The sequence below is a fragment of the Corvus moneduloides genome, chromosome 9 (assembly GCF_009650955.1).
Source record: "Corvus moneduloides isolate bCorMon1 chromosome 9, bCorMon1.pri, whole genome shotgun sequence".
Classification (NCBI taxonomy): Eukaryota; Metazoa; Chordata; class Aves; order Passeriformes; family Corvidae; genus Corvus; species Corvus moneduloides.
The window spans coordinates 20,809,698-20,836,085 of NC_045484.1; the positions used below are offsets into that span (position 1 = coordinate 20,809,698).

Sequence of the window (26,388 nt, forward strand, 5' to 3'; positions counted from 1 at the left end):
TTCCTTTGTCTCTGTAGTTATCAGAGACTGTTACAGACGATTGCTGTACTCGAGGCTCAACGTACTCAAGCAGTTCAAGATCTTGAAAGTTTAGGCAGACACCAGAGAGAAGCACTGAAAGATCCTATTGGATTTGTGGAAAGACTCCAGAAGAAGGTATTTCTATGGACTTTTCCTAAGTCTTACTTGGAATTTTTTTTTAATAACTAGTAACTCACCATCTATAGAAATTGGAGAATAGATATATATACTTGACATAAAAATTACGAGTTTAAATCTTGTAACGGCTGAGCAAAAATACCTCTTTGCTTTCCTATTGGATCTGTAAGAAATAGGTCTCTTCAATGATTTTATCAGATATGCTTCCTTTCCTTTGTTTTTGGTACACAGAAGTGCAATTTTAAAATTTCTACTTGTAGTATCTTGAAATCTACAGGTGACTGGAAGTATCAGGTGAAAAATTTCTAATCTTTCTCATTTGAGAACTGAAATGTGCTTTGAGTGAATTTGATAGGGTATGTTTAAAGAGCATGAAATGTAGTCTATATCCCAAACCCAAAGTGAACACTAGAACACATAACTGAGTCACAGATGACAGAATATTGGCTGATAGAGGAGAATCCATTTCTATAAGGAAACATTTTCTTTTCAAGTTTTAAAAAAATCTTGTCACAACAGGAGTACTGAAAATATGTTTTCAGCTTGAATCCTTTATCACTGCAGCATCTACCACTGGCAAACACAGTTACCTTCTAGTCTGATAGCAACTTGTATTTCAGTGAAGAATGGAGTTATGGTTCTCTTTTCCTAGTTTTGTAGACACCTAGGTCAGATGTAAGCCGCTTGGTTTCAGTAGTTGTCTTTCTGTTAAGTGTTGAGAGGAGTTAATAGCACGCATGATGTAAGAGTGTCGCATTTGGTATTCATTTTTTGGGGAAATACTAAGGACAGTTTGAAGTACTCCAGTGTATTTTTGTCCAGAAAGGACCAAAGGAATAATAGTCTTGCAGTTGACCTTTAAATAAAAAGGTGAGCTTTGCCACAGTATCGTTCCAGGCAGAACACAGCAAAATCAGTACAAAATATGCAGAGATTGCTCTGATGGGAGGAGTTGAGGTTTATCAAGTGATAAAACTGTGAATCTTTTGGATTCTTGGGTTAAGAAAGGTACAGATCCTGAGCTAACAGTATGTTTAATAAGGACAGTCAGAAACAGGTTATTGAAGCGTCAAACACCTGATTTCAGCTGTGAAATGCACCCTTTAAAGTTTTATGCTCAATAAGCCATCATTGACCGTGCCTCTGCATATTTTATATGCACTGTTGTGTATTATTCTTGAAAGATCTCACCTTCTCTTTAAAAAAACTGTGCGCTGCATGGCACTTCAAAAATTCTGGTTTTCCATTCTTCTGTCAAATAAAAAGCAGCACTGGGTTTTGTAGCATTTCAGTATTTGTAGGTTTTTGTTTGGATATAAAGTGATTGCATTAAATATTGCTTTTTACTTTTCATTCTTGTTTTTTCAGGTTGATATGGGTCTTCCATTTCCTCAGAGAGTTGTTCAGCTCCCTGAGATTGCCTGGGACCAATACACCACTAGCCTTGGAAACTTTGAGAGAGAATTCAAAAACCGGAAACGAAACAGTAGGAGAGTGAAGCTGATTTTTGACAAAGGTAAAAGAAAGTGGGCATATGTTACAAGAAAGAAATGACCAGTGGGGAAATTTAATAATTCTTCCTTTGTGTTGCTTACAGTAGGTATACCTGCAAGACCAAAAAGTCCTTTGGATCCCAAGAAGGATGGAGAGTCTGTTTCGTACTCTGTCTTGCCTTTAAGTGATGGTCCAGAAGGCTCCACCAACAGTCGTCCACAGGTAGTTGTTCAAAAGGAAAGAAAAAAAATTACAAAATAATGATTTTTAAATTTTTTTCTTCTTTTCAGTATAGAATGTGAATATCTTAACTGTTTCTTCAAATGTTCATGTTTGTGATGGGCGACATGCCATTCCTGTACTCAAATCCCAGAACTAAACTTTGGATTAGGCAAATTTTGTTTTGAAGTCTCATGCTTTGGTTTGGTTTTGGTTTAACTTAAGTAGGAAGAGGATTCTAATCAATTATGCCAGCTATAATTTTTCTAAACACGTATTCCATTTTATTTCCTGTATTTGAGCAGATGATAAGAGGGCGACTTTGTGATGAGACCAAACCTGAAACTTTTAACCAGCTGTGGACTGTAGAGGAACAGGTAATGGGAAGCTCTTTAATTTTGTAGCTGTGGTAACATACTTGAGCATAAAAGCAAATTGTGTAATAATGTTTATAGTACTTGGGAGATCAGAGTCACATGTATTTAGATACTTGACAACTCATACCTGTACTAGGAAAAATGTATTTATTCCTTTTCACTGTTGATTTAGAAAAAGCTCGAGCAATTGCTTTTGAAGTATCCACCAGAGGAAGTAGAGTCCCGACGGTGGCAGAAGATAGCAGATGAACTGGGAAATAGAACAGCAAAGCAGGTAACATGTAAAACACTTGGAGAAGAATTCCCTTGTCTTTACTTTTTTTTTTTTTTAATATCAGTAAAGAAAATTCAGTGTATTTTTGGTAATCACTTAGTCTTAAAAATGTAACAGCAGGACCTGCATTTAACCAGTAACAGTGTAACACTTACACTGGATCTCAAATACAGAATATTAAATGTGCCCCAAAGCCCATGGCAAAGTTGCCAGACCTAGCTGTTCATGACATTTTGACAGCACACATTTAATTCTATAGTGAACGTAGTTTAGTTCTGTAGTGAACACCAGCTGTGCTCAGACTGAGTTACACCGGAGTGCTGAATTTCCTGCACCTCAGTACTGTACAATGGGCAGACATGTAAATATCACAGACAGAAGAATTAGTTCTGTACTGGGGCTGAGATCCACAAAAGGACATAGATGAGGAGACACCAAGTATTTTTGCATCTAACTTGTTGGAATTTTTCCCCCGAAATAAATTTTCTCCGTTTTGACCAGAAGTAAAAAATGCTGATGTTCTGTGTTTACAGTATTTTAATTTCTTTTATTTCAGTTGGTGCTTTCAGATAAAAGTATGATTAAGTACTTCAGTATACAGGATTAGCTCATTTCTGATCATACCTATATTTCTCCATAATTTCTCAAAAATAGGCATGCTTGCTTATGTCATTAATGGAGACCTACTTCCTGTATGCTAACTGTGGATAACATAGCTGGCATCGTTAAGAATGAGTTTAGCTGCAGCAGGAAGCAAACTACTAAAGTTCTTTCTATCACAATTTTTGCAAGATTTTCTGTGTATGTTTAAAGAAGGGTAATTTTTTTCTCTGAAAACTGTCAGAGCATCTGGAAATAGTACAAATGCAGCGCTGCAAGATAGGTACCAGTTAGAGTAGTTGTCACAGAGTAGAATCTAGAGGATTTTTCTCCTAATGTTCTTAATCAATGTAGTAATCCTGGCAAAACTTTGGAGTGAAGACCAGTTACATTTCATTTGACATTGAGTTGTTGCATCTTGGTTTTTTCCAGGTTGCCAGTAGAGTGCAAAAATATTTTATTAAACTGACTAAAGCTGGTATTCCAGTTCCAGGAAGAACTCCAAACTTATATTTATATTCCAAAAAGGTGAGACTGTTTTACAGATTTCTGTCTTTCTGTTTCATTTATGTGCAAGTTGAGTCAGAATCATTAATACTTTTAATAAAGTTACTTGATGCAGTAATGTTCTTTTGTCAGTAGCATTATGGAGTGAATTAGATGTTAATTCTGGTTTCACACTGACAACTCTTGGGGACGTGAAGTGTTCAGATTGCAGGCTGAACTAACAGGGTAGAATGATGGTCTTGGGGTACTTCTTCCTCATTTGTAAGTTTATTATAGCTGATCAGGAAGTGGTAATGAAAACCCTGTTGAAGAGGATAAGGCCTATAATTCATATTGTACAGTAATGTTCTAATTAATAAAACCATAGAAAATTATGTATAACTGAGCCTGCTGAATTAGCTCAAGCATAGGCTTAAGACTGAAATGTCCATTAAAATATAGTGCTGTTTCTGATCTTGGATGAGAAAAAAATATGGTCCCAAAAAATCTTAATTTGCAAGAGAAAAGACTAAATTTCTATGCAGATCAGTCACATATTTTGATTTAAATAATCTATAAGGTGCTCTTGGGTACTAATAAGGGCCTTAGGTAGTAGAAGAGGGCAGTCTCAGATTTCATGGGGGTTTTATTTGTTGGGTTTGGGGGTTTTTTTGTTTCCACAGTATTTATAAAACTTCTTCAAAACCCATTTACAGTGGCATTTTGTGGAGTAACATTACTGGTTTACATCCAGGTGTCTATGATGTTTTCTGATAAAGAATAGAGTAAACTTTATATTGATTATACAAAAAGGCAGACTTGCAGATTCAGTTCTTTGAAAGGTTGGAAACAAAAGTTGCTGTCTGTGGTTTGATACAAAGGTATACCACGGTTCCTGTGTAATGATTTAAAGTGTTACACACCCTTAGTTGTCTCCTGGTATTCTCTGAAGTTATGCAAACAATAAGTGGTTGTATTGGAGGCTTTCCAGTTTGCCATCCATCATGGTAATACCATTTTACTTTCACCAGGATTTTAATCTACTATTGTGCTCTATAAACAGAGGCAGGGAAGGTGCAGACGTGACTCTATCTGCCTCTTTGTCTATTGGAAAAGTGCTTTCTGGCAGAAGAACAAAAAAACCAGCTGGAAACATTGATACCTTAAATGCTGTGGAGATTCATCTGTCAGAATTCCAAATTACTTACACAGTTGGGGCTAATTTCTGTAGTATGATAATATGGTGTGGCTGATTTCAAGAGGCACTGAAAATTTAGTTCTGAAAATTATAGTTCTTTGAGTTCTTTATGCCAGTGTACCTTGGTTTAAATTACCTTGGTCACACCTTTTGTTGTTTCCTGTTAATTATGTTTGGAAAGACCATCATTACAGAATGTGTGCAATGCTGCCAGGCAGCAGATCACTGGATTTGATAAACAGTGGGAGTACTTAATCAGTTGATGTGGGACATTTTAACTGTATTTTTCACTCATTTGAACAGTGACCCCACTGTGGACAAACCCAGTATAACCAAGACTGAAACATATTTTCTATAAAATTCTTAACATTCTCATACTGCAGCAGTAATGGTCCCATCATATAGATTTTTCTTAGGCTTCTATCTAGAACGTATCTAATACTTACATCAGTTTTTGCAGTGTGACTCACATCCTTATTGCAAGGTCATAAGAGTAAGGTCGTTGTGCCCTGGTTTGTATTAAGCAGCATCCATGTGTTCTATTTGTATCCTGTGTAAGAAATACAGCAGATGAAAAAATCAAACCAATAGTATATGTGGAGAAATGGAGCTCTCAGTCTGCTAACAGAGCACAGATTGACAGCACCATACCAGGTTAGTTACTCCCAGGTCTCCAGTGCAGATAACAGCAGAAAGGAATTGCAAGGGCTATTGGAAGCCTGGGTCATGCTTGTGCTGTGCTTGTCCTAATTTTGGCATGGAGTGTACATGTACACTGTAACTGCAGTGTGTCTGCTTTATTACCAGTAACAGAAGTATGAAAACTGGATGCTAATACTTTAAGCACGTACCTATGGGAAAATAAGACACATAGATATATTTAATGTAAAGATTTGTGTCAAAAGGGACGCTTCACAAGAACACACATTTCTCTATGGGGATTGTCCAAGATGCTTTTTTAAAATGGTTACTGGAGAGGTGAGAAGCCTGTTCAGTTCTTGAACATCTTGTTGAAGTTACCTTGTATGTCTACTCATATGACATAGGTCTCTTCTAACAAATGATGCAGGAAATTAAGCAGGATGTATCAGTTTATTTTCTTGTATAACCATTACCTACTGCTGGTGAAAATAAAACTGGATCTGAGATTTAGGAACTCTAGTATTCAGTTCTTCAATTATGGCTTATCATTTTCCATTTAATCCTTATATAATATCATTAGTGCACCTGCTTTTAAGCTTAATCTAAAGATACATTTCCCACAGGGAAAATGATCTTTAACTATCTGCTTTTAAGTAGTATTTTAGTTCATTCTTCACCAGAAGAAGAGAATTCAAATCCTCAGTTCACTTTGTAGGTCGCAACACTGTTATGCATGGCAGTGCTGCTGTATAAGCATAGGCACAGTTTTCCTTTCCTGACTCCAGATCTCATATTGAATGCAGATCTGTTTTCTGTTAACAGAAAATGTAAATCACTGTGTCAGCTCAAGCTGAAATACCACCTATGCATGGAAGTATTTTAGAGAGGTTTGAAGTCCTAAGGGAAACCATAAAAGCACCAAAACACAGGTAGCTGGTGATCATAAGGCAGAAAGTGGAACATTTCAACACAGTGGGTATAGTGCGTCAGTCTTAGAAGAAATTCTTTTCTTTTTTGCGCTGTAGTAGTTCTGCAGATCAGAAGTACCACCTTCCAGTTGTTACTACAGACTTCATCTCTTCCCTAAGACTGAACAGAGCTAATCGCAGTTCCTTGTGGTACTTCTGTCTGCATCGATGCATACCATCTAAATAATTTGTGTCATCTGTGCCTTTACTTTTTAAACTGCACAACTATAGAATGATGCTACATGCCTCTTTAGAGATTGAATCCCTCTTTAGAGATAAAGGGTTGTACTATAATATTACAGGTTTGTAACTGATAGGAACCTTTTGGGATAAAAACTCTTGCTAAAAAAGGAGAAAGTACTAACTATTCCAAGTATTCCTTTTGCTTTAGCTGTATGAGCAGCTAGGCACAGTGCAAAACAATCCTCTCTTTTATGATTATTAGGAAAAACACTTTTCATGCTTACGTTTTTGGTTCACACTCTTGAGTTATTTTAAAGCTGAGGAATGTAAGTTTTGACATTAAATGTCAAAATGCTGGTCTGGAAAGTAGCTAAGTAAGGGGTTGAGTCAGTTTCATTCACCCCAAATTATTCCTTTTGATATTTAATATTCTTGCACTGGGGACTAAGTAATACAGGCTGAGTGCCTTTTAAAACTGGCATGCTTTCTTACCCTCAGACACCATTAAAGTTGAAAGTTTCTAGATGTGCACTAATGGAGTAATTTATTTCACCTAATGTGTTTTAGGTTTTTTCATGCAGTGGCAACAAAAAAGAACCTTCAGAGAGCAGTTCTTTCTAACTCTTAGAATTCTCTTTTTGGTGCGATGAATTGCTTTCTCTCTCCTGCACCAGGACAGTAGGTCTAGACTCGGATTTTTTTCTAAGCCACAAATACAGGAAGTTGATGATGAGTGTTGAGCATGGATCTTTTGGCTCTTGGACCTGTGCAAAATTACTTCCTTGCTGAGTGTCACACACCATGGGAAGTTTTTCAATATTTTTGCTCTCTGGTCCTCTGTCTTCAAAATTGTAACAGCCTTACTTTCTGTTTTACTCTTGCTGTCAGTTCCACCTGTTTAGAGAGTAGGGGCTTTATGGTAAGGGCTCTTCCTTGCTGCATTTTTACCAAAGTATTGCACTGTTCATTTGATTCCCCCTGTTACGAAAGAGAAGAACTCCAGCTGTGGGAGGCTATGATACAGAGATATAAGTAAAAGTAATTGGAAATATGATAGATTATTTAATGTAAAAGAACAAATTCCAGGCAAGGTTTTATCAATGAAAATTTTTTAAATAATAGCCAAGGAATGTTTTTAAAAATATACCATTTTTTCACTGTAGTCATCAAGTAGACGGCAACATCCTTTAAATAAACATCTTTTCAAACCTTCAACTTTCATGACATCTCATGAACCTCCAGTTTATATGGATGAAGATGATGACAGATGCAGTTTTCACAGCCATATGGATACTGCAGCAGAAGAGGAAGTATCGGTATGTAATTTAAATCAAGGAGAGAATGTCTTGCTTGCTGTCACTTTGACCTTGTTTAGTGTTTAGAGGATTAGGCATCTTCACCATAAAATACCATCAAGTAAGTATTAAATTGTAATAAGATTCATGAGCCATTTTGAATTATAAATACATCATTAATATAACAGCCTCCAACAGCAAAAAATTCAGACCAAATCAGGAAGGAAGTCTGTAAGTCATAAACAGTCTTGTCCTGAAATAGCTTGAAGAAGTTTTAGTTGCATATTTTTTTAAAATGATCTGGCATGAGAGAGGTTTGAAAATCTTGTAAATTATATAGTTGGAATTCTGGTTAAAGATGTGTTTTAGAAAGGTTACATAGAGCCCTGGTAAAATTCAAATGCTATTGGCATCACTGCTTTTTTTTATCTTTTACTGGCTGAATTAATTATGGATTTTGTAAAATCCACTTCAAAGTGTGAACTAAGAGACTGAATTGTCAATCAACAAGCATATTTATGTATTCTTAGAGGCAAATTCTAGTAGACATCCTAACCCAGTGAATTGCTACATCATGGTGTGTGCTACTTTCCAAATTTAACTCATGCAATAATACAGCAAGAATTTAGACATATGTCGTTCCCATTTCCATATAGAATCAAAGAGGGACTATATCCTACTGCTTGGGAGCTGGGCAAGTTTCACAGCTGGTGTGAATCACTGTGGTTTTCCTGTGCTTAGACTGAAGAACCTGACTTGTTAATTCTATTTTTTTTTTGTGAGCCTAGTGACATCTTGTGTGTGAAAAGCTTGTTGCATAACACAAGTATTGAGGCTACCCACTATAAGTCCATTCATTTTCTTTACTGACTTTTTTTACCTGCACTGCATAGCCTTCCTTAATTATTAAATTTACTTATCTATTTCCCAGTCTTAAATTCTGTCTTCACTCATATTCTGTATTCTCTCTCTCTGTTGATCTTTCAGCTCACCCACAGACATTCCTGATAACTTTGCATATTCCAATAAGAGTCTTAAAAGGTGTGGAAAGCAAAATGCATATTAGAAGAGATGCAATGCAGCTGGTTTTGAGCTAACATGCTTTTGTTCTGTATTGTTTTTAAATACATATTTTCTAATTGTTCTGAACAGTTTTCTGAAACATTTTGGTTTTGCCATGGTGTCCTGACTAATAATTAATATAGGCACCATAAATCAACTGGGCTTTATTTTTATTTAGGCAGAAGTTACTGTTTCACATTTTTGCAGTGATAACAGTGGACATGTGCCACACACACTGGAGCACCATTTCCAGATAGATACAGTCCTGGCTTTCAGTAAGGTAGAAGGACACACGGGAGCTCAGTTACCAAAAACATTCCCACAATCAGTGCAAAATAAAAGCAGTTTGGAAGCAAAAAGGGATTGTAAACTATATTCAGAATGAACATACAGGATTCTGTTCTAGTGTTAAAAGTCAGACCTCTTGGTGACAATCGCTGTCTTGGAGAAAAGTACTTTGCATCGTGGTGCAGAAGAAAAGCAGCGTAGCAGGAAAATTATGTTTTCTTTGACTTCACAGTGGAATTACCACATGCTTTTCCTGTGTAAAGACAAAAAAATTTTGCCTGATTATTACCAGTCATAACTATTCCTGAAAAATTATATTTTGGTATAAATGAGTTATTTCCAAGTGAGGACCCACTATTTCTAACAGAGTTAATTTACTTTCCAGGTATGATTTCTTAAGTTTGTGAGTAGTCTAATTATTCTAGAACACAGCTACTTACTATTCCAGAATGAATTGTCCACCGAGGGAGCTATTAAAGCATACTTTATTCAGTATACAGTTACTTCGTGATAGGCAGTTTTTCTCAGAAAAACTTTTGAGATTTGTATGGAAGGTGAATCCCTGGTGAGTGAATTCCCTTATATTTAAGAGAATGTAGCTTATCACTACACAACTGAATCGTGTCATTCAACCATAACTTTCTGAATATTTGCAGTCTAATGCTTTATATAGGCTCATAATTACAATTAAATAATTGATAAGGCTTTTCAGAAATGTAATAAAGCCTCTTCTCCTCACTTCCTTTAATAAACTTACTAAATAATACAGAATCTTCAGTCTTCACAGATTCATAAAAAGGAATGGAAATTACATATTTAGGCTAGATTAGAAGAATTTTAATCACTACCTTGTAGTTGCAATTGTTTTCCCTACCTGAATGTTCCTGTTGGTGCAGGATGTGAAAACTGCTCTACATCAGTACAGAATTGGCATCTTTGGAAACAGGTGACATCTACCAACTACAGCTGCTACAATAAAATCATTACCTTGAAATGAGCATCTGAACTAGAATTAGAGCTTCTGTCCTTTCATAACAGATCCTCAACCTTTGGTGAAGGAAATGGCATGAGAAAAAGCAGAAATTGCGTGCATTTGAAAAAGAGAGAACCATTTGTTGTACATCTCTGGCAAAGATGTCTGCACTGGCCTGTAGGGAGACAAACTGCTTCATAATTTATGAAAAATAGCAGTCTGTTTTTATAAGCTCTTAAGACACAGTAAAGGGATAAAGGAGTTGGATAACTCTGAAAGTTTTACTCTTTCAGTCATGGTATGGTGCTTCTCATCACATTTTATTCTTACCAGTAAAGGTGAGAAGTTAAGACTGGGTATGGCTGTTACATTTGTTAAAATATTTTCCCAGAATGTTAGAATATATTGCCATCATTTTCTTAAACATTATTAATCATACATCGTGATTTATGGAACAAATATATATCTTACTAGTTACTCTATTCCTACAGTAAGAATGTTTTTCTGGGGTTTTTTACCTCGAACAGGATGAAGAGAGTATTCCAGTAACATATCGAGAGTTACCTGAATACAAAGAACTGTTAGAGTTTAAAAAATTGAAGAAACAGAAACTCCAGCAGATGCATGCAGAAAGTGGGTTTGTGCAGCATGTGGGATTTAAGGTGAGTGCAAGAGATGTTCTTCTGTTACTCAGTGGAATTTAGAAGTCTTCCAAGAGAACGTGGTTTGAATTTCCTGAAGAGATTTTGTTTAATACAGCAAGTTTGGTTCCTTAGTTCTTGTTCACTGTGTCTGTTTTCTGTCATTTTCTTTAGGAAAAACAGCCCACGTCATTCACTCCTTCTGGTAGCTCAGCTTTCACTGAATGCTGATGTTATATGGAAATTAATAAACATTCTGTCTTTTTCTCACCACATTATAAAAATACAGCTTGTATTAGAGCCTTGTTAAATCATGATAGAATTCCATTTGACACTACATTCTGTTTTGACAGTGATTCATTAATGATAATTTTCTGATTATGAATTTGGAGTAATTTTGGCTCCACCTGAGGCGAAAGAAGGGACAGAGATTTTGGATAAGAGTAATAGATTAATAATTTTTTTTTGTTTTGTACGACTTCACAATCTCATCAAGTGATAACTGACAGAAGTTGAAGCAAGGACATAAAACAGTATTTATGTAAAATTAAGAAAATAAACATTAAGTTAAACTGATGTGTTGCCCCAGTAAGAACTATTAATGGGCAATATGAAAGAAAAGGCATTGTCAAAATCTTATTTTCTGGTTTGCAAGGGATTTTGTGTCTTAACTGGTTGGTGTAAGTGTTGGAACAGGGTTTTTTTTGTGTTACAGAGCTAGATATATTTTCTAATACCCATTTACATAAGAATGCAAGGATAGTTCAAGGTTCAGTTCAAGTTGGCTGTAAAATTAAGACAGCCTCGTCAGTAGATACAGATTTAAGTTATTAGATCACCAAAGGGCTTTTTATTTTTGTTGGGTTTAGTTAGCATGGTGTGTTTGGCATTTCATTTTGTGGGATTTTTTAAATTACCATTTTCTTCCCCCCAAAATTTGAAACTTTAATCAGGCAGACCAGACTTTAACAAACTGCTTTTTCTACATAAAATTATCCTGAGAAGTAAATTGGCGTTACACAGTGTCAAGCATTTGAAGTTTGAAAGTTTCTTTGCATTTGAGTTTGAGTGTATTATGCATTACAGTAAGCTGTGAAATCAGGTGATGATGTACTGTTTTCCCTCAGGAAATTCAGTTCATGGGCTGGACAGACCTCACCTAATAAGCAGCTGTTGAGAGCCGTTTTGGTTCTGCACAGCCTTCAGCCTCATTTACTACACATTATTCAACCTGTGCTTTAAATATTGAATTATTGAATCCCATGTGGGCTCTTTATGGCTTTCACTGCTATAATATCCGAGCAATTTGCAAATACTTCTTTTCTTCATTATGAAATGAAAGGCATAGTATTATTTCTGTTTCACAGGGCAGAGAGGAGCTGGAACACAAAAATTAAGGTCAGGGCTTTCCACTGTCTTGGTTCTCAAATTCAGATGACTGGAGCCAATTTTTAAGTTCTAGCATTATTCTGAACTTGATGTTTTCAAAGAACAGCTCCTGGTACGCTTAGTCCCTCCTCATTATCAACGCTCAAACTTGGAGAGCCATCTGTGGAAGGGAGGGATGCAGCTGTGGCAGATCTGTGTGAAAGGTGTTTGTAACCCTGGGTGCCTTAATGGTGGTGACAGGAGCAGGTGCTGTACCAGTGGGTTTCACAGATGCTGAGAGAGAACTTCAGGTTCTGATAGATGGGTAGAGGATGAGCAATGGAGCAGAGGCTTGTTTCCCACATTTCTTTTTTGTTTTCAGTCCTATCTCTGCAGCACTCTTCATAGAGAGCTTTTCAAAAACCTAAACTTTGTCTGCAAGTCCCATTTTCTTGGTTTCTTTTTTTTGATCAAATATTTTTCCATTTCTGCCCCTATTCTATACCACTGTGAATGTTTCATCTAGTCTTTCATGTTTTGTTTTTACTTTGGCTTTTTCTCTTCATGCCACACGCACTTAGCTTTTGTGTTGTCTCTGATCTTCTTGGGATTAGTTCTTGTCTTGCTCAGTTTTAGTTCTAGACCTCTGTTTCCTTCTCTGAACATACTACTCCCCTTCCTTCCCAGCCACCTGGCTTTTAGTTCCAGGCCACCCGTGATGTGTTACTCCATTTCCCGAGCTGGAAAGTGCATCGGTGTGCCCTGATCTGCAGCCCCCCAGCAGCCCCCCAACAAGCTCTGCTGGTCTGGTCTTACTGCTTCCTTCTGCCACGAAGAGTCTGACATTCCATGTGGCTGGACTTGTGTGAAACATCACGTTCTTGTGCTGTGTCACAGCAGTTCTTAGAGCCAGCTGAGGCTGAGCAGTGTCTGCAGGCAGGGCTGGGCTGCTGGTCTTGAGCAGGATAATGCCAAGATGGAGCATCTGGGGAGTGGGAAGCAAAGCAAAAGCTTGATGGATTCTCAGGGCTCTGGAGGGTCTCTCCTGGAGAATGTGGACTTTTATCCACAAATACGTTGTGGTCCGCGGTGAGGGGAGTTCAGCTGTGTGGGCTGGCAGTAACACACGGACACACAGAGATTCCCATGTGGTGAATTGATGTGCACTGGTAGCCATGGAAGTGCCTCCAGCTGCTGTTTTCTCAGTGCTCTTCCATCTGCTCCACAGTGTGATAACTGCGGGATTGAACCTATCCAGGGTGTTCGGTGGCACTGCCAAGACTGCCCTCAAGAAATGTCCTTGGATTTCTGTGATTCGTGTTCTGACTGGTGAGCAGCAGCCTGTGCTTCTACTTACTTGTTATTAGATTGAATCTCTCTACTGCATAATTCCTATGTAGGGTGGAAATCTTTGCTCCAGCACAAGGCACATATCCTGTGTTGGGTAAAGTAGAAGATAATTTGGCATCTATTTGTGGGAGATACATGTTGTAAGCAGATTCTGGATGTACAATTTTATTTTTTTAATATAGTGGACAGATAGGTTTGGTACAGTCAAATAGAGGGGGGAATTAGACTTTATTGAATGAATTGCTATCCAATTTGGTATGAATCTGTTCATATGATCACTGTTTCTGAAAGTTAAAGATAGGAAAATATTTGACTTTTAAACTGTTATCTTTTTCTTTCCCTTGCAGTCTGCATGAAACAGAGATTCATAAGGAAGATCACCAGTTAGAACCTATTTACAGAGCAGAGACATTTTTAGACAGAGACTACTGCATGTCCCAGGGCACCAGTTACAATTATCTTGACCCAAACTACTTTCCAGCAAATAGATGACATGGGAAGCAGATCTACCATCTTGGGTTTACTATCCTCTTTGAAAAATAACAATGGCACCATTGTTAATTCTGTGCACATTTTGGAAAGACTCTGCTTTCCCTGAAATGTCACTCACAGCATGACAGCTTCCTGGGTGTACTTGTCAAACTACAGCTTTGAGCTGTCATGGTTCTAGATCACTGAACAGCAGCTGAACATTCCTAGTGTGCAGAAGGTTTCACTGGGAGACTTTTCTATCACCACATTAGTCACTTTTAGGTGGTGAATCTAAACAAAAGAAAAACATACAAAAGGGTGAGCCAGAAATGAGAGCACACATTAAAGATAGAGTAAATTCCAAAGGCTTTGAAGAACTTGGTTATAATGAGATCCAGAGGAGATGAAGTATTTATATAAAAACAGTTTAGTAGCTTGCAGTTTTGTTGTGAAATAGTTTTCAGCACAGTAACTGACTTCTTTAGGCAGGGTTTTAACCAATGACAGTGTTTGCTTCTAGGCTGTACTCTAAAAATACTCACTGTCTCAGCGATGGTTGGCTACAGGCCTTTATTCAATCGGAGCTGCTTAATCATGTTGACCTTCAATTTTTAAATTTTTTTTTAAAACCACAACGAACTCTATTTACCAACAGTGAAGCACTACAGGGGGCAACTGTGGCATTGCTTCCTTAACCAGCTCATGGTGTGTGAATGTTATAAAATTGTCACTCAGATATATTTTTTACATGTAATGTTATATAAGATGATCATGTGATGTGTACAAAATATGGTGAAAAGTGCCAGTGCTAGTAACTGTGTAAAGTCTCTAATACTCAACATTAACTCCTTTAAAATAAAATACACAGCCTTCTGCCTCTGTATTTGGAGTTGTTAGTGCAACTCATCAAAGAAAACTGCCTAATATAAATCATATATATGGTAATAATTTTTCCTCTTTTGTAGTCTGCACAAGATCCATGAAAGATTGTATTTTTATTACTATTTAAACAGTGATTAAATTTAGCCTGAGCAGTGAGCAAGGGTTCACATGCATTCTTTTATACTGCTGGATTTTGTTGTGCATCATTTAAAACATTTTGTATGTTTCTTCTTATCTGTGTATACAGTATGTTCTTAAATAATGTTCAATTGTCAGGAGAACTGTGAGAAATAAACTATGTGGATACAGTCTGTTTATATATAGAATGCTTGCTGTGACTTCCTTTCTGTGTAGTTCTGACTCTTTAATCAAGATGGAATCGTGTACAGGACGCTTGGATCGGTCACCCAGCCCTCACTGCGCAGCCCCGCGAGACGCCCGGCCCCGCCTCCGCTGCTCTCTGCGAGGGGCTGCGGCTGCTCGGCGCCGCTCAGCCCGCTCTGGCCCTGGCAGGGTTAGCATTCCAGTTCTCTCCTTCCTCACTCACAGACTTCTTTGTCAGATCACAGAAAATCCAGATTTTAGTAGCCTTGGTACAGTGTATACCATTGTCTGAGAAGCTTTGTAATTATTGTGACATATTTTACTTAATATATTTTTTATTGAAATGTATAGCTTGTGATTCAGAAACACTTGATTATTTTATAACTGTAATAGACTTCTAGTTGCTTTGAAACTAGAATACTCAGAGCAATTAGCTAGAAAACAAACGAATTTGACTTTAAAAGATGGCAATAAGAAGGGTAATTGGCTGGCTGCACCTGGTAACTCTAATTATAAATTGATCAGTATTAATTTTTGCAATAACTTTAGGTGTAGCTATTTTTTGCTTCAGAAAAAAAAATTTAGGCATTTAATCTATTTAGTAAGTAATACAATACAGTTGCTGAAACACTGAGCAAGTATCATATGTAAACATATCTCACGTATCTCGTATACTTAGATAAATTTAATAAACCTTAAAAAAACACAACACAAAACTCACATGATGTATTTTAGTTTTAATTGGAAAAGATACTGCTCTGAGAGGCTTTCTAATACCATAAAAATGTGCTTTCCACATCATTCATGCTCTTTATAGGAAACTAGAGTTGGTGAAGATGTATTATCGGGAAGAGGATCTGTGGTAACATTCATTTTCTGTTTATATCCTGAAAAAAATTATGGGAATAAAATAAGAAAAGTAAATTAAAGAAAATACTCAGTCATCAATTTAGGATAGCTTGGAAAGAACAAAAGATCTTGGTATCCTTGGAACAAGGTTGGAAGCCAAAGTGTAATTTCGAGTCTGAATCACCCAAGAAAGAAGTGTCTTGGATAAGTCCTCTTTTATTGAATATGTATAAATATTAATGTTTCCCTATGCATGCATATACAGCTGTTTCTCCTGCATACATTATGAACGTATGCAAATGGGTATCTAATGCACATACACCAAATCAAGCATGGGGGTTTTTTGGTTTTTTCCACAGAAAAGACAGAAGAAACAGAAAGAAAAATTAAAGTGAAAGTGTATGGTAAATAATTTTTGTAATTTGATTTAAAAAAAACCCCAACAAAATAGCAGCTGACTGTTGCCTTTGCTCCCATCTTGCACAAGTATGAGACTCCACACTTTATAACTTCTACTGTAATTAAAGATCATAGAAAATACTCCAGAAAACCTACCCAGATGAATTTGCAACTTTATGGTAACTGCAGAGTATTCTACTTCTAAAAAGAACCGCCCCCAGCAGCAGCTGCTGGTGCGTCAGGGCTCGTGTAGCCAGAGCTGCCCTCTGGAGCTGGTGTGGTACTGCAGGCGCTGCTGCTGCTGCTGCTGCTCAATGGCACTGGCTGGAGCTGGAGAAGCACTTCTTAGAGCATCAGAGGTAAAATGTAGGCTATAGAAGGACCCAGGAAAGAAGGAACATCCAGGATATGAAGGATAAAAACATGTGTAAAACAGACCCTAAAAATTAATTGAATTAGCATCTACAGGGCAAATGCTAAGGAAGAAAAGGAAACAGAAGAATCTGCCCTGATTGGAAAAAGGACATACTCTGTAAGCATGCTGATTTGAGCTATATTTTCAAGTCATGTACTGTGCTTTGAAAAGGATTAAACCCACATATACTGTAACAGAAATCACTACTCCTCATTTTTGTACATGTTTTATTTGTATTATGTCTCCATTACAAGAAAGGTAACTTTAAAAATGCAAATCTGCTGCATAAAGTACACCTTTGACAGTACAAGCAATCATGCAACCCACTTTCACTGTGAATTCATCCAGTAGTTCCAGTAAAAGGATGCAGTTACTTTACAGGAATGTCAAACAAGCTTCTATTTAGCTGTCAGTATACCAAAGAAACTCCACAATATTTTGGTTAACCTAATGGAAATACGCTATGACTTTTACAGACTTTTTTGCAGATTACAGATAAATGGCTTACTAAAGGTGCAAGCAACATGAATCAAATAATCCCTGACATGTTCCTTTTTTGTTGGTTTCCCACCCCACCACACCCCCCCCAAGTTTTGGCAATGCCAGTACAAGACAATAGATGATGATCTGAATTTTGCATTTGAAATACTTCCAAAGTGTAATTTAAAGATGACATGAGATGTTCTGGCTCATAATCAACTTTACATATAGACTTTAATAGCTATAGTACAACTGCTGTTGACATGGATCATTACTGGATTGCACACTTGAGTATACAATACAATCATCATTCTCAGCTCACAAAACTGGGAAGTCAGTTATAAAATCATAACATTCCCAGCAGAAGACAAGACTGTCTCAAAAATGGTGTCTGCTCCCCAATAATGGATTGACAGACTTCCACAACATTCAACTGTATCTTCAATTAATTTTTCTCCTTGCAATAGTGTTCTGGGGATGTGTGAAAAGTTTATTTTAACTTCTAGCTTGACTAATTCCAGCTCTCTTACAGCTACATGCTACAGAGAACAGGTTTTAGTCACTAAAGCCCAAGAACAAGCTAAGTGACACCACAAAAGTTAATACTGTTAATTAAAAGAAAATAACCAATGGGAAACCTGTATGCAATAACCCTAATGTCAGTCTGCTGGACAGTGACTGGGGTGGGTGGAGAGCTCCCTGCTGGCCAGGCACTGTCCCATTTCCCATGGAATGTGTGTGACCATGAAATACAAAGCACAGCTGCTGCTCACCTCGCTGCTTTTCGCCCGTGAAGAGCAAACACCCAAGAAAACAAAATACAGTTCTTAGAGTGGGGTTAGCATACAGAGCACTTTCTGTTGAGTGTATTGTCAGAATAAAGATTTCATCTAGAGTAACACACCACATGCACAAATTCCAGATACCTCTCAAGAAAGCAGCACTGCTTTGACCAGCAAATCGTGGCTGTGGGGGGGTGCACGTGGGCGAGGCTGTGTACACACCAGTACACACCATTACTGCATTTCTGGTGAGAAAGAAAATGCTGCCTCTTCCTTTTTCAGAAACGAGTCAATTGTCTTGCAGATTTCCAGAAAAACGTCTTCCTGTGTTCCTTCTGCATCAACCTGTGAAGCAGGAAAAAACCAGTTTTGATTAAATTACAAATTATTATCTCACAATCTAAACATTGGCACAAAAAAACAGGTCTAATATAAAATGAAAGTCATTCTGCTTCATGGTAGAAGCATTCTAATGGAGAGGAGCAGCTTCAATAAACCAGATTACTCATTTTGTTTCCACAGATTTACGTAAGAAGGTTCCACAGGCTTGATTGTCTATAGCAAAGTACATTAGTCAAGTGAAGGAGCTTAAAATCTTAAGTACTCAGGTTTTGAAGTAAAGTTACACCTTTGATACAGAACAGTTGCCAAGGGCTCTTTGCCCATCGCTCCAGCCTGTTGAGGTCCTTCTGAAGGGCTGCACAGCACTCTGGGTTTTGGCTGCTCCACAGTAACTTAGCAAATCCCTGTGTTTCTGTGCATTTATATTTGAAAGCTTGGTGAACTGGTTCTGGTTTTATGACATCCTTTGCCCCTGTCTTCTATAGGGGCACTGCTTTTGTGGTAGAACTCAACTTTCATCGAAGCAATTTTTTTGTTTAACACCCCAGATTCAGTTTTCTGATCAAGTTATTTTTCATTACTGTACTTGACAAAAACAAGACCAATTTACTTTCCTATGCTGAGGAAGAGAAAGCTGCATTTTGGCAGTGAGGAATGACATTTGCAGCCAGTAATATTTTTCTGTATTCCCTGGAAAATGTGAGGCAGAACTGAGCTGTTCTGAGCAATAAGTTTCACGTCCATCCCATGCTGTGTCACTTGAGGAAGCAGAGCTGTCTTTTGCCCTCACAGCAGTGACAGAAGCAGTTTTCACACTGGCTGTGTACACCACACAGATACATCTGCTGATTATTCCTTTCCTCAAATGCCTGCTGAGAGCTTTGGTCTTTACTCAAAAGCAAGCTTCTTCTCTGCTTTGCCATGCTTAGTTTTTCATGTATGCATGACATGGAGTTTGCACAAAATTAAATGGACCCATGATAACTTTGCCAAGGGATCTTTTTCTGAACTGCTGCATTTTCATCTCCAAGTTGCTGGCTAGAATGCCAGACAATTGTAGTGTTTGAAGGGGACATTTCTGACCATAATACTTTCTGCCATCTCTTTGGTCTGCAGGAGAATTAAAGGAGTTTCATATTCAAATAAATGTATTTTTAAATAGGCCAAGAAATTCTGCTCAGATATGGTGTTGTCTTGCAGCCAGCTCCTGTACAGCTTACTGCACTCCATGTACATCTAAGTCCCTTGGTGCAGAGTCCTGTGTGGGAGTCAGCAGCTGCTCCTTGCAGAGATCCAGCAGGGACTGCAAGCACTCTCCATTGCTTGGTGTCGCTCTTGGTGGCATCCACAGATGCTGCGAAGTCTGCTCCCTGGTGCATCCTGTTGGAAGTGCTGGCACATCTCACCAGCCCATTCCACACCCAGAGCTGCAGCAGTGGATACCCAGCCTGGCCTGACTGAGCCCAGTCCCCTCGGGCCCACTGCAGGGGTATGTGACAGTGGGAGCTGAGCTGCCCTCGGCCCCTGGGCCAGCTCCCAGGCCATGGTTCCCTTGCCTCCTTCACTGTCCCTCGTGGTGGCATTTGCTGCTGCTGCTGCTGCCACTTTTTGCAGAGCTGAGGCAGGAGCAGGCACGTGCTGGTGCCTTAGAAGGGGCAGTTCTCCCTCAAGGGCTGCACATCTTCCAGAAGTGTTTAGAACTGGGGGAGTACTTACTATTAGCAAAGACCAAATGGGAGCGCTGAACCATTCTGGACCAAATGTCTACCTCCTCCAGTTACAACGAGCAACTCTCATCTCAGCTGCTATAAAACACCTGCCTGCCTCCAGTGCCAAGACAACTACTTTCATATGGCTATCCCACAGGAAGTACACCACACTCATGGTGAAGGCCACAGCCATTTCAAAGCTCTTGTCTTAGTATGTATTTTTATTACCTCTTTACTTCATAAATACTTCTTCACAGTCCAACTGATCTAATCTAACAGCACAGCTGATTGCCACTGGCTTTTTGGTGACCTCTTTAGAACTGGGACTGATACTCAGGTCTAGATCTAGGGAGTTGTGATGAACAATCAGTTCTGCAAGCATGGAAATTGCTGCCCTTTATGATGGGCTGGAACGCTGACTTCCTAACAGTAGCAGTAAAATATGGATGGGCCTAACAACAGCCCCAGTGCTTCCCATGCTGGCCTCCTAAGTAACAAAGGCTCAATTCATAAAACTAACTTAACATCGTGCCACAGAACTAACTTAATGTGCCAATAATTCACATCTAGTACTACAGTAACTTAACGATACTCTCAGCAGCTCCAGAGAGAAAACTTTGTATTTCTCTTTCCCAGAATATAACAAACCTCATAAATTAGGTCTCTTTTCAAGGCTATTTAAGGCTGGCTTCTCATAAAACAAGATCCATATACAGTTTTCCACAGATTTGAAATGTAGCTATGGCTTTTGGTAACTTCAGAGAAATTTAATGAGCTCATATGAAAAATTATTGGAGTAACCATCCCTATAGTACAATGTTGTTCGTTTTATCATTAAAATCAGCCAATTAAGTTTTCTGTCAACAAATTTCCATTTGTTGTAGGTTTTGAAATTTAGAACCCTAAACATGTACTGCCACTGAGAAGAACCTGACTGTCTGTAGAGAGGATGGCTGAGGACAGACTCTGGAATAAACTCACTAGTTAGAAGCTTCTTACTGAAGGTCAGTCAAGTTTAGCTTTGTTGTCACTAACATTTATGTCTTCATCATTAAAGTGTGTTAGAAAACCAGTGAGAGACTGTGCAGCACCTGGTTCTCAGAGCAATGGATCAAGCTGTCTGTAAATCCACTGAAAACACACTGCCCTGAGACCGATTCACATTAGGCATGAATTTTCTGCTGTTTTATCTATAAGCCCCTGCCAATGTTTCTGATGTATCTTTCCAGATCAGTGTCTCATCTAATGGGCCACAAATCACCAAGGGGGGACTAGAGAATCACTTGTTCCTTTGTTCCCCACATCCTTATCTATCAGGGTTAATGGGTCTCTGAGAACCTTTCAAAAGATGGAAATAAACCACATACCTGCTCTCACTATTACCATTGATTGCCCCTTCTTGGAAGGGGGAACTTGTCCCTCCCCACACACACTTCTAATGGGATCACAAGGGAAGGCTCACAAGTGGAAGACTGGGAGAGGGTGGATGGTCACATGTTCTTTCATGATGGTTATGGAAAATGTGACTTCAACTGATTTTAGAAAGAAATAGTAGAACAACACTGAGGAAAAAAAAAAAAAAGGAAATAAGCACAGAAAAACGAACTTCTGTTGGACTTTGTAGGCTAAGCTTTCACAGCATGTGATCTGAAATAGTCAAAGTTTTTGGACACCCTTAATCCTCTGCTCTGGCCTGCTTAGCTTATTTGTTAGACTACTGCCCTTTTCCTCAGGTAACTTTGAACAGGAAACTTGTATTTAAGACACCTACCAGGTGTCTTATGTTAGCTAGGTAGGATCAGGGCTGTCTTGCTTGACTACCAATGCGTTGCTCTTCTCTTTTACTTACTACCCTCCTACATACTGTCACTTCAAAAAAGCTTTAAAGGATGAGTCAGATATTAAAAACAATCTCTTTTTTTCTCCCTTTCTTCGCAGTTGTCAGAGGGCCATATATTGGAAGGGATTTACATTTAGCCATGTCAAAACACAAGTAGGTGTCTACTAAATTTTCAGATACACTTTTCTGTCCAGCTGCCTTGGAAATCACTGAGAAATAGATTTAAAACCAACGGTATCTACCTGCTTACTACTACTATAATACATTCAGTTTCATTTAATTTAATTTCGTTAATCTGAAGCACCTGATTCCCACAGAATCAGTCAGTTTGCAGGCAATGTTTTTGAGAGTAGTGCTTTCAGCCCTTGCATTTCCAGTACCAGGTCTTTACTGAAAAGCAATCACTTGCTGTCCTTAGCAGCAGGTGGGTGTTCTGTAACTGACTACGAAAGAAATTATGGCATATTAAACTAAATCCCCAGAACATGATTTTTTAAAAAAATTATTTGAAAAATTTCTGTATTATTAATCACAACTACTTTACCTTCCAGAACACAATTTAGAAACGTAATGCCTCAGCAGAAAAGTGAGAACACTGTTGCCTTTGCCCTTCATTCTTCAGTTAATTTTCCCTTGAAAATACATACAGTTCTTCATCTCAGCAGGGTGCTGGAAGGATTGTTGTTATTTATTATTGTCAGGTTCACAGGTGTTTCATCTGCACCCACAGCCTTGACCCTCTGTCCATGCCTCAAGCCTCCACTGCTGAGCAGAAACATGAAGAGGTAATCTTGGCCAAAGGGAAATTTCCAACACAATCCTGATCTTTTGTCAGCTTCACCAGGTCACTGTTGTTGTTCAGAGGTCAGCAGAATGGAAAAATGTTCCAGTTCCAAATAGCATATTAGTTAGTTAAGAATGTACCTATGCACAATAACTCCAGGTTGGAGAAGGTCATAAAATCCTCAAGGATTAAAGTGGGAATGCTGTTACAACCATATACCTTTGTCTCTTCTGTGCAAGTAAAGCAAGGAGAGAATTCCCAATGAGTTCAGAGGAAGCCAGGTCAGACCTGAGCTTTTCTGTCTGCACGGTGTTCGTCAGGCTCCATCCAACCATGCCTTAACGCCTGTTCCAGTGCACAGAGCAAGAAAGCTCCTTCGACACTGTACTCTCACCACACCTTGATGTGGTGTGACAGATCAGTTCCTGCTCTGCTGAGTGCTCACCCAACATTAATTCCCACACCAGACCTTCTGCTGGCCTTCTGCCCAGGACCAAATTCTACATTTGCATATTTAATCAGCCTGTTTCAGGACTGAAAACCTTTGGAGTGGATAGGACAAGTTAAATACATACCACTGTTGTCATGTACTGTTCCCAGTCTCTGGAAAACTTTGTCCAACCCTAAATACACTTAAACTGGAGAAATTAAACAACACCAGTATGCCAACCCATTTTCTTGTTAAACAAGTCTATTTCTGATTTTCTTTTCTGTGGCCAAGTGGGGCTGGGTGCTACAGTCAAGCCCTATAAAACATGATCACTTATACAATTAATATTTAGAATTTAGTGGTCCTTAGCCACATGCTCCAGTAAGCTGACTAGAAAAGGTTAATACCAAGTCTTCATGGAAGTTAGTGGGATTTAGACTCTAATATTCCTCTAGAATCTCAACACCCACTCCTCTGCATGCTTAAGAAAGTGCATTGCTGCAATCTCAAGGGACATAAAGCTCACGTGGGCCTTTACTGAAGAGCTGCTCCTGTTGAAAAACCAAACCTAGGCAGGAATCAAAGATTCTTTTAGACCCTTCTCTTCCTCTCTTAAACAGCTTCTCTTCAGATGCTTTGGCCACTGCTTATCCTGGGATCACAGACTGATCTGGATCTCCAAATAGCACCTTTAGGAAGGCATCACTTCCCTGAAGCTGTTGGATCCCACCAGCTTTGACTAAGAAAAAGAGTGCACAACCTCTGATCTGTAGTTACATGGAGGTCCATGGGTGATTTAAAATAAATCCATGAATGTAGGTGAGAATTTGTTTTAAGGGGTCTTCAAATCATCACTGGTAAATTAATGTTGGTAGCTTTGTCTGAAATGGATAGGAAACACACACAGTTCTTCCAGGAAACAGAGTTCTAGAGGCAGCAGCATCTCCATGGGAGCATTAACATCTTCAGCCAGTGCTGGTCTGTGTTGGAGAGTGATAAAACCCACTTAGGAATGGACAGCTTCCCAAGGCTGAAAACATGTGATATTTTAATTAAAATCAGCAAGAAAAATATTAAACATGTCAGACTGCCTCTAGGTAAAGTCTCAGTCTTCTCTATGTGTGTATAATATTACAAATAACAAAATCAAGGACTATTTTAGCCCAGCCTGCACCAAAAAAAAATTGCAGTCAGAAGTTGTACTTGATATATTTGATCAGAAGTTATTAGAGTCAGTTGTTCTGCTTTCCACCTGAATTTCCTTTCATCATTCAGAGAACACCCAGTGGCTGCTGATGTCAATGCTTGGCTGTTAGTAGAATCTGTTGCTATGAATAAGAAGCTAACCCCATGTCCTGGGAATTGCAAACTTCCCCTTGACTCTTGCTTTCTTCAACACATGTAGCTTAAACATATCCACCTCTAAAATAGGTTTAAAAGACATTTTCCATGGTAATGTTGATAAAGCTGGTTTTACAAAGCATTCATACCCAATGGTTCCACCTGGAAGATGGATGTATGGTAAACACTATATTCACCAGAAGCAAGTTCAGACAACGTACAGACATTGTGAGGAAAGCAGTGTAGGCACTGTTCAACCAAAGCACGGGTATTTTCTAACATGCAAACATACAATGTCAGCTTCCCCAAAACTAATGGTAAGAGTACAAATCACATATCCAGCTCTGACCCACACATTAGGCAAGTTCCTTAAGGAGCTAATGAGCTACCAGCTTTCAAAGAAAGACTGCATGTTTTGCCATTACATAGGAGATGGAGCAGGAACTTGCAGCAGAAGCATTAAGGGAGGGCAAGGAAAGTCTATGTCAAGTGAAATGAGGCAGATCATGAATGCAAAATCTGTGTGAAAGTATTAAGTGCAGTTTCACTCTCTTTGGGGCTGTCACTTCCCTGATGCTTCAGAAAGGGAAACACTGTGGTAGGCACAGCTCCCTGCAATAGTATACTGAGACAGAGAGCTCTGTTTTCCTTTGCATTGTGCTGTGTTGGTGTATTGTGTATTGTACTGAATTCTTAATTAGGCACATCCTTGCAATTTTGGCAAGATAGCTCCTCAAAGAAAAAACAAATAAACCACATAATTTTTTGTAAGCTTAAAGATGAAAAGTAAGCGGGAACATTTTTCTGCCACTGAGACTTTGTTTTATGTGCACTTATTGTTGGGGTTAGGAGAGGCCACAAATAAGGACTCTTCCTTTGAGTATCATTTTTCTCAGCTTTGTGTCCTTTACCCTGTTCTCAGGTCAGGATATTGGTGCATAAATTAGCTGCTTCTTTTTCTTTTGGGAACTTTGCAGAGGAGAAAAGTTTGGGGCATGTGTTTTGCATGTTTGCTACAGCCTCTAGAAAAAAAACCCATAATAGTTCCAGAAACTATTATTGAATTCTTTCGCTTTTAGGACAAGATAGAGCAGTAGGACTAGATCTTTCTGTAGCTGAACTAAGGGACAGTTTGCTATAACAGAGCAGAGAAATAAAGAAAAAAAACCCTGAACATCCTATGTAAATGAGTGCCAGCTAAGTTCACTGATGGAATTTTTCTTGCTTCTCTGTAAAGTATTGATTACAGAATAAAAAGAAAGCTTTAAATATCACATCCTGAGCAGGTGTAAATTGAGGTAATTTACTGAAATTAATATATTATTTATGCCAGCAAAAAGATCTTTCTTGTATGCAGGTCTGTTTTATTTCAGGATATACACTGTCAGATTTGAAAATTTTACTAAAGGGCTTTGGATTAACATAATCTTTCTTCCTAATTCTGAAAGCCCTTATAGAGTAATAAATCCTAATACTTAAAGAAAAGCTTTCCAGAATTTATGTTTAACAAGAGATTCTATGCAGATGAGTTATTGATTCAGGATATGTTCTCAGACTAAGGATAAATCCGTGGTTTTATTCTTTCAAACAGTGCTGTAGGACACAGAAGTTTGCAGAAGTTGCAAACAAACCAGGGAACTGTAAAATGAGAACAACTGGAAAATGCAGAAACCGTTCATAAATGCTGTTGTGTCAGTGTTTTCCAAATACAGCATGTAATTGAAGTAAAAAGCAAAAATTTAATTTAAAAGGTCAAGTAATTT

At 38.3% G+C, this 26,388-nt stretch overlaps 2 protein-coding genes and 1 long non-coding RNA gene across 6 annotated transcripts in view; 1 reads left to right on the forward strand and 2 right to left on the reverse strand.

Moving 5' to 3' along the window:
• The window catches only part of ZZZ3 (zinc finger ZZ-type containing 3), a 58,464-nt gene extending 41,835 nt beyond the window's left edge, over window positions 1-16,629 (forward strand). For 3 of the 4 annotated variants that reach the window (XM_032118699.1, XM_032118700.1, XM_032118701.1), the window contains exons 4-13: window positions 18-156; window positions 1,528-1,675; window positions 1,757-1,875; window positions 2,178-2,249; window positions 2,422-2,523; window positions 3,556-3,651; window positions 7,764-7,916; window positions 10,746-10,880; window positions 13,456-13,556; window positions 13,925-16,629. In XM_032118699.1, coding sequence (XP_031974590.1) covers window positions 18-156; window positions 1,528-1,675; window positions 1,757-1,875; window positions 2,178-2,249; window positions 2,422-2,523; window positions 3,556-3,651; window positions 7,764-7,916; window positions 10,746-10,880; window positions 13,456-13,556; window positions 13,925-14,069 — 1,210 coding nt within the window. In that variant the 3' untranslated portion in view covers window positions 14,070-16,629. The remainder of the gene's footprint in view (window positions 1-17; window positions 157-1,527; window positions 1,676-1,756; window positions 1,876-2,177; window positions 2,250-2,421; window positions 2,524-3,555; window positions 3,652-7,763; window positions 7,917-10,745; window positions 10,881-13,455; window positions 13,557-13,924) is intronic. The other variant, XM_032118702.1, reaches the window with a different exon arrangement.
• Window positions 16,630-17,127: 498 nt separating this feature from the next.
• AK5 (adenylate kinase 5) overlaps window positions 17,128-26,388 on the reverse strand; it is an 84,357-nt gene continuing 75,096 nt past the window's right edge. The window contains exon 14 of the mRNA XM_032118704.1: window positions 17,128-18,524. Coding sequence (XP_031974595.1) covers window positions 18,414-18,524 — 111 coding nt within the window. The 3' untranslated portion in view covers window positions 17,128-18,413. The remainder of the gene's footprint in view (window positions 18,525-26,388) is intronic.
• On the reverse strand, window positions 20,339-26,384 carry LOC116448400. The gene is made up of 2 exons (XR_004241927.1): window positions 22,615-26,384; window positions 20,339-21,792 (listed from the first exon to the last, which is right to left on the reverse strand). It is a non-coding gene; the product is annotated as an uncharacterized LOC116448400 (long non-coding RNA).